At 31.3% G+C, this 15,132-nt stretch overlaps 1 protein-coding gene across 3 annotated transcripts in view; it reads right to left on the bottom strand.

Annotated features, from left to right (window-relative positions):
* Positions 1-370: 370 nt before the first annotated feature.
* The window catches only part of LOC139502170 (orexin receptor type 2-like), an 89,960-nt gene continuing 75,198 nt past the window's right edge, over positions 371-15,132 (bottom strand). For 2 of the 3 annotated variants that reach the window (XM_071291550.1, XM_071291551.1), the window contains exon 3: positions 371-2,784. In XM_071291550.1, the coding sequence (XP_071147651.1) occupies positions 1,575-2,765 (1,191 nt within the window). In that variant the 5' untranslated portion in view covers positions 2,766-2,784 and the 3' untranslated portion in view covers positions 371-1,574. Of the gene's footprint in view, positions 2,785-10,836; positions 12,359-15,132 lie in introns of those variants that run through there. The other variant, XM_071291548.1, reaches the window with a different exon arrangement.

Consider the following 15,132-nt stretch of genomic DNA (forward strand, 5'->3'; position numbering starts at 1 on the left):
TAACATAGGACTCGGAAATTACTTGAAGATTTATCCAAGAGCAATTCTCTATGTAATTGTAAAGTGTTTTGATTTACATTAAGTAGCATACAAATCTCCAATTACATTACCAAGCCTGCAATTGATATGCAAAACCTGCAAGGTATAAAAGCATTTTGAAGGACAAATGTAATAAACCATTTTAAATTACACACCAGATCTACAAGCAGAGGTATGAAGCATAGGGATGGACAATAAATTTGAAGGACATAAACAAAATAAAAAGAAGTGCTGACATTAAACACTATATCTTTAAGTAGGGATATAAAGCATAAAGTATGTTGAAGGACAAAAAATCAATGAACACAAATTGATAAAAATGAAATACCACTTTTGTTATAATGCAGTTTATTTAAAATAATGTACATTAGTTTTATCACTTTTAACATTATGGTTAAATATTATGTTGGAACAATGGTCCAGTTCAAACTTACAACTTAATAACAATATAACACTGCCAAAACACATGAACTATTCAGAGTATTTAGAAATACTGCCATAAAATAGGTCAATCTGGAAAAAAGCAATAATGCAAAAATCTGTAAACATTCCACCCCCCCCCCCCCCGAACACCCTTAAATTTCACATAGTAAAAAAAGTGTAGGAATTTCAATCCTTGGAACACCGACTAAATTCGCCAATGTTAGATGTTCTTATTTTGGAATTCTCTAAAAAAATACTATTACTATCAAAATGATGATGAAATAAAGAATCATGTAAATATTAAAAAGTAAAATGAATCAGATCACTTTCAATGAAATGTCAGAAAAACATGTTGAAAGCTTATGATTCATTATAAATAATTTAGGATTTCCAACTATTCAAACAACATAATTATGAAAACACATATATACGAATAATGTTTTGTACCAGATCTTTGTGGTATGTATCATACAACAAGCTAATGATTTGATGTTCGAATGAACAGGACAAAATTTTACCCACTATAATCTAACAAATGCTAGCTTATTTAGTCAAAACTGAACTTATTATCATGTATCTGTTCTTTATTACATTTACTATTTATTTGATAAGCCATGACCAATCAGATAAAATAATATCGAGCTACGTGGTAAATTTCGTAAAGAGGAGATCCATTAAATTTGACAAAATTAAATCCGAGACTATAACAGCTAACCGCGCTAAGTAAAACAACAGGCTTATTTCTGACTTGGTACAGACATTTCAGAACACCTCAACAGACACAATTGGTTAACTTTACAATAAATTGAACCCAGCAACCCAAACTAGGTAAACGTACATCACAGACACACACAACTGACTTTAAAAATACAAATAAACAAACAAAAAAATCTGCTTAGTACGCTGACATCAAAAGTGTTTGTAATTGATAGTACATAGAGTTTAGTTAACCATAACTACGAGTGTTTTCTTGCACATTAACATGACGTTATGTTATAATTGTACTTTAATCGCAAACGTTACATTTAATTACCTCCACCATTGACCAAAGCCTGAATGCCAACATTATAAAACCCTTTATAAAAGATCGTTCTTATTCCTTTGTTTACATTTCATGCTTTACATGTAAACAGTTCCTTCAACCTTGATCTGAAGGCATTATTCATGAAGGCATAAATGACCGGATTTACGTCATGATAGATGAAAAACAAATAAAACACTACTACATTCATATCAAAAACCCTCAAAGCAACAAGCCACGAAGGCAAGAAAGCAATTATGAATACTAATGTTACTATTGACAACATAAACGCCATTTTTATATTCGCCATTCTCATTTTCTCAAGGTTTGCCCTTGAGACTCCACCTTGTTTGACTGTAGCATCTTTGTCAATCATTGAAGTATCATTCCCATTTCTTTTATCAGCTTTGTTGTTTTCCTCCTCATCTGATTTAACAAAAGATGTTTCATTATTAAGAGTAGAAAATTCAGTATGCTCTGTCTCACTTGAATGTTCTCCATCATTTGAATGAGAATTCCAAAATTCACAGCACTGACTGGTAACTATTTTCAATCTCTTTTGTCGTCTTGACAGAACAGATCGATATATTAATGCATACAAAACCGTGGTAGTGATACAGCAAATCGCGAAAAGCGACGAGTATATTTTTTGAAAGATGTAAAAGAATGAACCATGATCATTAAAATTCGCAACTGGGATGCACATGAGCTCAGGTTCAATTTGCTGATTTATTGAAATGTTATGACCGGAAGTTGAGTTTAATGCTCCTGTAGAATTATCTTCTGTAAAACCATATGTACTCTGTGTCGAATTAGAATTTATGTCCGCAATAGTGTAGTTATATGAGCACAACATACCTAAAGTGATGGCAAATACACAAAGAACAGCAACAATACACTTCGCCCGCTTGATTGTCATGACATGTTTGAATGGATGACAGATGCACAGGTAACGGTCAACACCAATCGCGACCATGATAAAAGCAGAAAACGGGACAGTTGTTGTCATTAGAAAAAAGTACAATTTACAAACAAAATCATACTCCAATTTCATATATAGGACCTCTACGGCAATTGTGAACGGGATCGTAACAAGGCAGGTTAAAAAGTCTGTTGTAGCTAACGTTAAAATAAAGATTGTCGATGTCAGTTTCTGCTTGAATCTTGAAAACACATATAACACAAGGGAATTTCCAATCACACCTACTACTGAACAAACGCTCATAAGACCAATTGCAATATATACCAAATGACGATCGCCTTCTTGCTGATCCTCTTCCATGCTGTTTGTCTTTTACTTCCTAAAACATGTAATACAAATATTATTGCTTTATTCAAAATAACTTCACGAAACTAAGTTTGTATATAAATATGTTAATGTCGTCACTGAAGAAAGATTGTGGTATAAAGTTAAATCACAAAAATACTGCACTCAGAGGAAAATCAAATTGGAAAGTCCATAATCACATGGCAAAATCAAATGAAAAAACACATAAAAAACGAATGGACAAAACCTGTCACATTCCTGACTTGGTACAGGCATTTTCAAATGTAGAAAATGGTGGATTAAACCTGGTTTTATAGCGCTAAAACTCTCATTTTGTACGTCAGTCTCATCAAATTCCGTTATATCTACAATGATGCGTGAACTTAACAGACATTATAAATAAAATAGTCAAAATATGGATACAGCAGTCATCATCGTGTTACAATTTCAAAAGAAACAATTTCGCGTGTCTGACGTCAGAAAATTTATACGTCACATATTTTTGTCGTTTATACAAACAATTTTTAAATTTCACATGGGCAATGTTAGCATACATGGTTAAAAAATCAAAAGTATGTAAGAATTAATTTCAGAAATAGACCAAGATTTAAAATAGTCCAAAGTTCTATAGAATTTATAAGAATCCACAAATGGTTTCTTCCACTACGTGATTGAATAATTTTGACGTTTCTAATTTATAATAGAAATATAACATAATGACATATTATAGAACAATAACATACTGACAGGATCTTTGAAAGTACAGAGTCACATAATAAGAACCAACGAAACACAAAAAGTCACATATATATTTGTTCTGAATTGTTACGTAACGTCATTGTAAGATCGATTGGGTACTAAAAAACCAGGTGCAGAGAATCAATGGTTCGATCCTGGTCAAACCAAACAGTTGAAATAGTGATGTTTCTCTGCTAGTACTTGGTATTTAAGGATGAAAGATACGACCTAGCTCATTAATAGTATGGCTAAGAATACTAGATAAAAGCAGGGTATATAATAAGGTCCCATTAACGTATTCTGAATAAAAATGTAACAAATAATGAAAATGAAATGAGTTATTTTTGAAAATGATATTAATATCCCCAAAGATTGATTTAATGTCACAATTCGTAACTGCCCAACACGACAATGGCGTTCAATGACAGTAAGTAACATAAGAAAATGTCACAGTTTGGCCTTCAACATCGAACACGTACAATACAGTCAGTTGTAAAATATCTCAATTTGATAAAATGTGAAACAATTCGTACGTAAAACTGATGGCCAAAGTTCTGACAAACAAAAAACAAAAAACAAATATGAACTGTGAAGTACATTAACATCCAGATGAACTTTTGGAGAAAAAAGACCAGATGATGTTCTTTGAAAACACCCTGGCCTACAATTGTTTGGTCTCACTCCGAAAAATTGTTATGTTACGTCAGTTTTCCACCGATGGATTGAAATATAAAAATAAGAGGTTGCGGCATGATTGCCAATGAGGCAAACCACAACAAGAGACCAATTGACACATAAATGAACGACAATGAGTCACCATAAGGCCTTCAACAATGAATAAAACCATGGAACACGACCAGCTATACAAGGCCAGTAAATGACAAATGTTAAACGATTCAAACGAGAAAACTAACGGCCTAATTTGTGTATAAAGTAATGAACAAAAAATATATATGATACACAGCAACATACGACAACCAATAACTCCTGCCTCGGGACAGACACATACAGAGTGTAGCAGGATTAAACTAGTTTGAATGCGATGACCAAGACTTTTAATATTTTTTTTAAATTAAAGCATTATAAAAGTTTTATCACTTTTTTTCAAAATACTTAAAAAAGATCGATGTTTTATTGCTATGGCAATAATGTGATGTAAAATAAACAAATATCCAAATTATAAAGTCAAAATAAACGTCGATAACATATCATCTTCGAAAATACTGGCAAACTGTGTTTCTTGGATAACGTTAACATTGCAAATTTGTATTTACATCAAACTAAATTGTGCAAATTGCTCTTTTTTCTGTGCAGCTACACCACTGTTCAAGGTAGATATTTAGTTCAGCACTCACATACATATATTATGTAATACTTCAGGGATTATAATTGGCTGCAGTCCGCCATAGCTGTTTTTTTATTATAGTTTTAAGTACATACCAGGGTGTTGATTTTCTCTTTTGAAAAGTTTCGTGTTTTACATGTCAAAATGTACCTTTAAATTTTGTTTTTATGTATTTCTCTAACCTGAGTGGTCTTGCATTTATTAATATTGTATTCCTGTCACGTTATCTTGTCATTTTATATCATTGATATCCATATAGATATTTGGCTGGCCGTAAAATAATGTTGAACCCTACTTTGTTTTCTTAAAATGTCCTTTACCAAGTCTGGAATACGACAGTTGCTATCAAATAGTTTGTTTCTATGAATGTAGCATTGTCGGTTGTTTTTGTTGCACTTCTGTGTTTCCGTTGGTCTGTTATTTTCATCTTATAGTTGATATGTTGCCCTTAGCTTAAGTTTGTAACCCGGCTTTATTTTCTGTAGATCTATTTATGTCTTTTGAACAGGTTTGTTACTGTTACCTTTATTTGTATTTGCACAAAGGTGTCGTTTACAGTTTACTGTACGGTATAAGCCGTACGGTGATTATACTAGTATTTTTTTCAAATCCTCGTTCCTTGAAATCTGAAAGCTATAATATTTGATAGATACTTATTTCTTTGGTAATCATACAAACATCATTGTATTATTATCATAGTAGCAGACGATAACCGATGTCGATGCAACAGGTTTTACTCCGTTCGAAGTTCAGGCATTTTCCTTGGGATTTTCAAAACGCATATGCAATAGAGCTTGAAAAACTCCCAAATACGTTAGATTGATTGGTGGTATCTAAACGTTTAGTAGCATACTTCATATTAACATAAAACTATTCTCAATCCTTAATTCCTAGTGTTGAAGTCAGGAATACGACAATTGCAATCAATTCGTTTGATGTGTTTGAGCTTATGATTTTGTTATTTGATTAGGGACTTTCCAGACTGAATTTTCCTCAGAGTTCAGTATTTTTGTGGTTTTACTTTTTAATAGGTATAATCCAATTCTCGAATCAATAATTGGTTTTCCGTTCCCGATATTTAATCTCACGATTTCGCCAACTAGAGACGAAGGGTGACAATAAAAGTACTGAAGTTACATCTAAAATATATACAATACCATGGTTGCAAAATATGGAAAAAAATGAGAAAAAAATGTAACAGCAGTAAAATGGTTAAAGAACAATCTACAAACAATAGATAGAAAACCGGTATTGTAATGAGGTCCTACGAATGAGAATATATTCACAACACGAAACTCGATTATAAGAGACTTTTCAAGGCGCACATGACAAGAAAAAAGAAATTGATTCTCCAAATATATTTCTTGTGTGACTTAATAAACTTATTATTAATGGTTATTATCACATGAGTTCCAAGTGTCTCAAACTGATATATCATATCAATAAACATTCAACATATGTACCATCAATAAAGGCAGCAGTAGAATACCGCTGTTCAAAATTCATTAATCGGTTAAAAACAAATCTGGGTTACAAACTAAAACCGAGGGAACCACCTTAGCTTTAAGAGGAAAACAATATAACAACATCAACACTTATTTGCAACACAAAAAAAAAAAAAACGCCAATGCAACATAAATAGAAACGAACTGTTACATTTTTTAACACTTTATAGACTTTAACTAACTCAATACTTTTTATTAGAAAAACTTCTACTGCACAACCATTTCGTTCTATTCTAGTTAAACGAATTATATTGATAAATTATTCAAATCAACGTACGGGTATAGATGTTTACTTGTTTTCTTTTCTTTTCCTTTGCTTATGATTATGTTTCTAGTTCTTAACAATGTCGTCATAGATTGTGGACTCAAAACTTTGGATTGCAGGAAGCATTACTACATGAACGGAAAAAGTAATCACAATTGCATGTGTAAAACTTAACGAACTACTAGTAATACGGAAGTCAAGTCACAATCTTGAAAGTCGCCTCTCATTTACTAGTTGTTAAAGCTACAAGGATTATAATTTAATACGTCAGACTAAATTTGTTTTATGTCCAAAGCATCAATCAATATGCGTTTGCTTTTCAAATATTTTTTCGGTTATACATTTATCCAACTGCAAAAATAAGGCGACGGACATTTCGTTTGCACTTAATCTTCTGAAATTTTCGTAGCACTTAAGTTTAATCTGGTTTGGGTGTGGTAAGTTGTTTGTTTTCAGGCTAGTTGTCTTTAAAAAAAATCCACTATGAACTTGCCTCTCTGCCTTACTTCAACTTTATCTTTTTTAAGTAAATAAACACTTCATAACATGCTTTCACAGTTTGATTTCCCCAATTTGAGTAGCGTATCGCTGGAAACTGTTAATATTTTAATGTTTCATCAGATATGCAAAAACGATTCATTGAATGATCAACGGGCGAAAATCAAAATTCTATAGTTAACTATTAAACGTTTTTCTAATCGCGAGTTTCTTTAGCCAGTACCAGATACGAATAAGAAAAAGATGTGATTTACACTACGATACGCATTGCTGTTTGAAGTTAAAATATATATTAAGAAATTATAATATCAGAATTACTATGCAAATCAAGTATTAGTTGTACAGGGTATTTGTCGGGTTTGTGTTGCTCAGCCTAGAGTTTTTTATGAGGTGTTTTGGAGACTGTTGGTTGTCTTTTACCATTTTTCGGTTATGTCACGATTTTTTCAGTGACCTTTGACTCTTTAAAATATAAAGATTAAAAAAAACTTTTAACCACACACTTTATGGGTAAAATTTCATTGGATTATAGCATTTTGACAAAGAATAATTTTGATCATTGAGAAACTTAATATTTCTTTAACAATTAAACGTTTTAAAACGTTCAGCTTATGTTTTCAGAGTTTCTGCCTGCAGTGTTATGTACCACCTTAATGGTTTATGGTTATGTTTATTACAGCCGACTGTTATATCATAAAAGCAATCTGTGATATTTGGTCCTTTTTATAGTTAACCCTGGTATAAATAGAGGTCAGGTACTTTTTTTTGGTATAGCTCTTTAACAAATGACATTTTTCTTTAATGTATTCTCTATTTATCATATTTCGTTGCTGTCTATTTGGGCTGTTACTCCAGGAAAAAGGCAATTGCTGCACTGGTTTACATAGAGACAAAAAACAAGTTTGCAATGAACCATAACATATATAAAACGAGACAGAGGTTGCATGTAAGTGATAGACCAATATTACAACATAACAAGAACAATATAAGTATTTTCTATATAATATATGTATTTGAGATATTCCTATAATTACTATATGACTTTAATCTACAATCGACTGGTTCATGCAGTTTCCATGATAGTTCTAAAATGTTTGTTTACCATTGAAAAGTATAGTCTAATGTTATTGTAATATTCTATAGAACTATATACAAAAAATGAATGCTTTCTTTTAAACCGGAAGTTTACTCTTCAAAAGTGTCTATTATTTAATTTATCTGAAAGCAACACACTGACGTTCACTTTTTTTTTTATGATATTCAGAGAATGTTCGTATACTACAATATCATTGTTCAGTTTTTATATTGTTATAAGTACGTGTCTTTAATTTGTGTAAAACACTTCCATTCAAACAGTCATTTTCAGTCTCATACCAATCAAAGTCTCTCGGAAATATAATATGATTATTCTTATTCTGTCGTATTAATTAACGTTCAATCATACAGGTTTCATATCATAACATAGTACATGTCACTTTCAAATGAAAAAAAAACATTGCAAGCATGAAAGCACAAAAAACAACTTTCGCACATCATCTAGAAATGTCAGCGTCATATGACAGTCAACTTTAGTAATACAGAATAAATGTAGAACGTATTTCAAACGTAATTTTATTCTACACAACAAATCTTACGAGGTTCAATACTACAAAGTCATGAACATTACGGTATAAATTACATTTTATTTGTATTTTTCTTTCAGAAAAGAAACAACGATATATAAACCCTGACAAAACTTTTATTTAAAATCCCACATCTTGTTACAGTAGATTTAAAGCAAAATAAAGGACGATAAATGGAGATTTGGTAAAAATAAGATTAATGAGGATTAATTCACCTTTTCGCTTTTCCCTGCCACTACTTGACGTCACAGACTTTCTCATAAAATGTTGACGTAACAAGAGAAAATGTCGTTTGACACCTCAAAAGAAAAAAAAATGTGTATGACACCAATTCACCAAGTGTTGCAAATTTAAAATTCAAGCGTCGCACATTTTGGTGAAGTATCGGTTATTCCTAGATAGCGTTACGGCAATATATAAACACATAATTGATGCCAGGATTAAAATTTTACTCGTAAGCCGCACGTTTTATCTACAACATAATCATCATTGATGCTCAACATTTCAATACTTAGGACGAATGTTTAGGTTAAAATCATAAATGTATTAAATTACGGTAATTGTAATTAGAATTTTGCCTATTTTGAATAAATGACATGCTCCAAAATGTTCAAGTTGCACAGAAACTGATTACACAAGTTATTTTAATGGTTGAAATTTTATGCGACTGTCATACAAGTGAGAGGTTTTTCTAGCTATATAACCAGGTTTAATCCACAATTTTCTACTTAAGAAAATGCTTTTACGAAGCCATGAATATGAAAATTGTTATCCATTCGTTTGATATGTTTGAGATTTTGATTTTGTAACTTTATTACGGACTTTCCGTTTTGAATTTTCCTCCGATTGCGGTATTTTATTATTTTACTTTTCATGTATAATGTTTTTAAGTGAATATGTTCATTGAACAAATAAAGTCTGAAGAAGTAGCGTAAAACTGTTATCAAATACAGAGAGTTTCAAACGCAATGTCGATCATCTGTTTATGTGTACACGATAAAATACATAATCAAATTTTCAATGATTTATACGTTACTTTTTTCTCATTGAAATAATTATTTAAGTCGTAAACCGATTGAATATCAAGGAAAATATATAGATCGTGGTGAGCTATGGTTCTTTCTTTTGAATTGTTTCATATTTAGTCGTTCCAGGGCTATTTATAATTATTATACAGTATGAGTTTCGCTTAGCGTTAAAGGCCGTATCGAGACTTATATAAAATAGTTGTTTAGATAGTCCCCTTTTGATCTTTGATTGTTACCTTCTCTCCTTCATTAAATAAACTAGTAAATTAAATTTAAAAAAAAAGATATTTGTTAAATCAGTTTGCATCAAAACATCATACAGCACACATTGTGCTTATCCTTGATCTAACTACATTTTCATCTCTTAATTATCAATCGTGTTTGATGAAAATCTTAATCTATTTTGGAAGTTGATGAACGCAAGTGATTTTTATAGTGAAATTTCTAAAATTGAAATTTGCTGTTGTGATTATTAACCTGAAATTTAAAACGATCTTCACTGTTATCTTATGCAAAATCAACTGATGGACAAAAGATGCTGCAACTTCAAGTTTGAACCTATCTTATAAATATTAGCTAGTGAAAAGGAAATGTCTAAGCATATGGGGACGAGTAGAGGTAAAAAAGGCAAATGCAGATTAGATATATATGTTCTACCGTTTCAGGGACTATAGTCGTTCCATTCAAATGGATTTTTTTCTAAAGTATGTAATTGCATTTTCGGTTAGAGATATTTTCACTAATTAAAACGTCTTATCTTGATTTTATATCGTTAAAAATCGTTAAACGGATTATATAAAAGTAGGATAGGCTTTGGTTGTCCTGTTATGTGACAAGAAGAATGCAACGAATGACTGTTGTAAGATAATTTTGAAACACGAATACACAAAGTCGTTAGCCAGTGAAAAACAATATAGGAAAAAAAGCATCTTCAGAAAAGCAATAAATGTACCTTGTAAATCAAAGTGAAATGAAAGGACAGATTAAATTAGATGATGTTTTCCTGGATTATGATATCAATCAGTGTACTCCAAAACTGATTTTGTGTAATTAAATTGTAATTAACAACCCAAGAAAAGCAATTATTTTTGTACATGTTTACTTTTGAAATAACTACGTTTCATGTGGAGCTTTTGTCTGGGTATATATATACATATACATAATGATGATGTACCCTTTTAAACTTGTAATACACATACATGCATATCATTCATTTCTTTAACAATTCTAATATGTTATTTTAGCTCAAGGTCAGTTACTATATATTCCTAAACTCCTATACTGAATCTTCAAGCGAACAATCGTCCACCTGTTCACCGAATTAATTGATTACTATGAATTTGAATACAATTCTTTTCACTTGCAACACAACATGTCATTGGTCGCATTGTTCATCTATCTCCTTTTACAGCTGAATAGTTCTTTTAATTTCGTTTTGAAGGCATTGTTCATGAAGGCATAAATGACAGGATTTGCGTTATGGTAAATAAAAAATAAATAGAAAACCACCGGATTCATGTCGAAAACTCTCAACGCAACCAGCCAAGAGGGCAAGAACGCAATAATGAATACTAATGTGACTATTGATAGCATGAAAGCAGTTTTTATATTAGCCATTCTCATTTTCTCAAGTTTGGCTCGTGAAAGTCCACCCGGTTTTATGATGACATCTTTATCACTTATCGAAGTATCATTTCCATTTTTCTGAACGGCTTTGTTATTTTTCTCTACCTCCGACTTTCCAAATGACGTTTCATTGTTAAGAGTATTAAGGGTTGAAAATTCTGTTTGTTCTACTTCATTTGGCAAGGCATTCCAGAATCCACAACATTGATTGGTTACAACTTTTAATCTTTGTCTACGTCTCGCGAGAACAGATCGGTATATCATGGCGTACAGAACCATCACTATGAGACAACAGACAGCAAAAAACGAAGAGTATATCTTTTGGTATATGTAAAAGAAGGAGTCGTGATCATCGTAACTTTGAACTGGTAAACACACAAAATCGGGTCTTAACATAATTTGAACGGTAGCATTATCTTTGGAAGTTGTGTTCATCATTACATCTGTCGACACATCAAATGGCATCACCGTTGTTTTATTGATAGAGCTTGAATTCATCTGCGGAGAGTTATCAACCATTTCATAATTTAAAGAACACAAAACTCCCAAAACAACGGCAAACACACAAAGAAACGCAACAATATATTCTGCTCGCTTGATTGTCATGACATGTTTGAATGGATGGCAGATGCACAAATAACGATCAACCGCAATAGCCACCATGACAAAAGCAGAAAACGGAACAGTGGTAGTCATTAGGAAAAAATACATTTTGCATACAAGATCATACTCCAATCTCATATTGAGGGCTTCCACGGCTATTGTGAAAGGTATTGTTACAAGACATGTTAAAAAATCTGTTGTGGCTAGTGTTAATATGAATATGGTTGATGTCAGTTTCTGCTTGAAGCTTGAAAATACATAGAGTACTAGGGCATTACCAATTACGCCTACTAAGGAACACACGCTCATGAGACCTATTGCAATGTTTACAGCGCGCTTATCTTCTTCTGCATCTGTCATATTGTTTCTGTTTATTTTCTGAAATACGAAAAATTTGATGTCAATATTTTCTTTTGATTAACAAATAAATATAAACTACATGTATCATCAAACATGCAAATATATTATTGTGTATATTTGTCTAAATATTTTTCAGTTTTTTCCAGGTCTCCATTTATTCATTTACAGCTAATTTTTATAAACAAATTGTAATTGATGATTTCAATTTACATCTTAATAATTCAATTATTTTAAACCATACTCTATCTAGTATTTGGAATAAACATACGGAAACATTTCAATTCGATACGCATGTCTGTTCTAAGCTTCTTTATGTCAAGGTTAAACAGGCAAATGCAAACAAAGATCTGGTAAAAACCAACAAAAGAATAGGAACGACAGTAGCCCAATGGCATGTATTAGTTGCTAGGGTAACCAAAATAATAAATCGTACACGTGAAACTTGCCTCCATTACTATCACTTTAACATAACCCTTTATTGCTGGTAATGAAGCAAATATATACTAAGTAAAACAGTTCAGCAACATATATTAAAATAAACTATGCTTCTAAATAAAACAATAGTACATTAATGTAACAAGGTAAATAAACGGCCAGTTGTAATTTTGATAAATATGTAAATTATTTCCGCAACTTTCAATTAAAAAATATGTTATTTTTCTTTCTCAGTATTTTTATTTATATAAATGTCGATTGATGCATCATCGGTTTTTAACTTTAAACTTGAATGTTTCATGTTCTTCAATGTAATTTATTTAAATAAAACTGATTCATGTATACATTATATATTCAAAATTACTAAAAAACTGATAAAAAATACCAAGATTAAAATCTTGTACGACAGACGGGCATTTGGTGTAGAAAAGACTGACCAGTAACACACAGATCAAAAGTTAAAAAGGTCAAATCAAGAAGAAGCTGACGAACACTGTGGATCCAGTGGATAATACTTTTTGTCTTTGAATTTCCAATATGCACCGATTAAATAATGCTGTACCTATGTTCGAGTAAAAAAACCTGCCAATTCATTTCTATGTGTATTAATGTTGCAACAGGAGAGCTGTCAGATCATTAACCGTATATGTTGGGCATGGTTGAGACCGTTAGTCTACAATTGTAGATCTACATTCGTTTTCGAATGTATTAGATAAATTAAATAATACAAAAAAAAACTACAAGTGGGAAGCAATAAGACATTCAATAATTTTGTATCAACGTGCTGCTATGGTTTTTGAAGATAAAGTTGAAACAAACATCCCCCTTCCGCCTAAAAAAAAACCCAAAATAAAAAAACAACCTCCACAAAACAAAACTGATTTTAATTCAACTCAATTGAAATCAAATATTTCAGTCTATACATGAAAATGTATTGTAGATTGGCAGATCCTGAATTTATCACTAAGATGACCCTGACGAGCATATGAGATTACCAATAGTTTTATTGAGGTACGAGTTGCTCCACTTTTAGTATCTTTTCCCATCTTTTAAACGATGCATTATTTATTGTCTTCTAAATGTCAACATATATCTAATATAAATACCTGTCTAACATAAGAGCATTAGCTGTACATGTCATGGTCAGTCGATTTGACCAGAATATTTCCTTACTTGATTTATAACATGCAAAAACAAATATTACTAAAAGGCGATAAACAATGCATGTATTCGATAATATGTATTAGCATTTTTTGTGTGAAGTTTAGTCTAGACGGCTTCTTAAATTCCGCCTAAATTGTTAATTGACGCGAAATACTCGTTTTTAAAATCTTAAGTTGTAGCGAATGCTCAGTGAAAGAACTGAAAAGATAATATGTAAAACACACACGTTTTGAGGGAATGGAAAACCTCTTTGTTAAATTTGTTTTTTTAATAATCATATTACTATCATAAAATGCTGTCACTTTATGTGGCTTGTAATTCATGAAGTCACGTTTTCCTATGAAGTATTTGCTCGAATACATGCTGATATATACATGCTGATATATATTTTCGAACAAGAGAAGAAATGGGGGTGACTTCGAATAAAACAGCAGTTTTGCACTGATATGTATTTAATGTAATAGAGAAAAGAGGTTAATATTGAAATGTACGTGCATTCATCGATAGAGATGAATTCATTACAGATTTCACTAATCGTCAGCAGAAATTAGCTAAAACATTCCTGATAAATTAGTGATTGCGTTTGATGTTTACAAAGCTTTCTGTAAATACCACACAAATTTATCTGTTATTTGCTAAATGTTTTTCTTGATTGACAAAGTAGTTTGTGACTGTCTTAAAGTATTCCGTATTGAATACACTCGATAGTTAAGGCGATTGGAAACGTCAAAGAGAAGTCAGGTTAAGTCTGGTAATGTATAATACTTGAAAAGGATCTGACACTCAGACTAGACACGATATTCAAATGTGTAAATAAACAGTATTTGTAAAAATAAAAGAAATGTTTTATCGTAAGATTACATTTCATAGAAAGGTGAAATTTACGTTAAAAAAGTTCTGTTTTAATTAAAGGCAATAGAAACATTGACTTGAATAAATAAAAGTTATAAAAAAAAAAACAGTAGAAAGAGTTTGACTATAAGAATAAATTCATTTCGAACATAAGAATAAAACACGAACACGAGTAAAGTGTGACACAAGAAAAAATCAATCAAACGGTCTATCGAGTGCTGGTTGTTCATAGAACTATCAAATACAATATAGTATAACAACGGGGTAAAATTAATGTAAAATACCTATATACCTGCAACAGAGGCAACAGTAGTATAACGGTGTTTAAAAGTAATAAAGCA

The sequence above is a fragment of the Mytilus edulis genome, chromosome 13 (assembly GCF_963676685.1).
Source record: "Mytilus edulis chromosome 13, xbMytEdul2.2, whole genome shotgun sequence".
In the NCBI taxonomy this organism is placed as follows: Eukaryota; Metazoa; Mollusca; class Bivalvia; order Mytilida; family Mytilidae; genus Mytilus; species Mytilus edulis.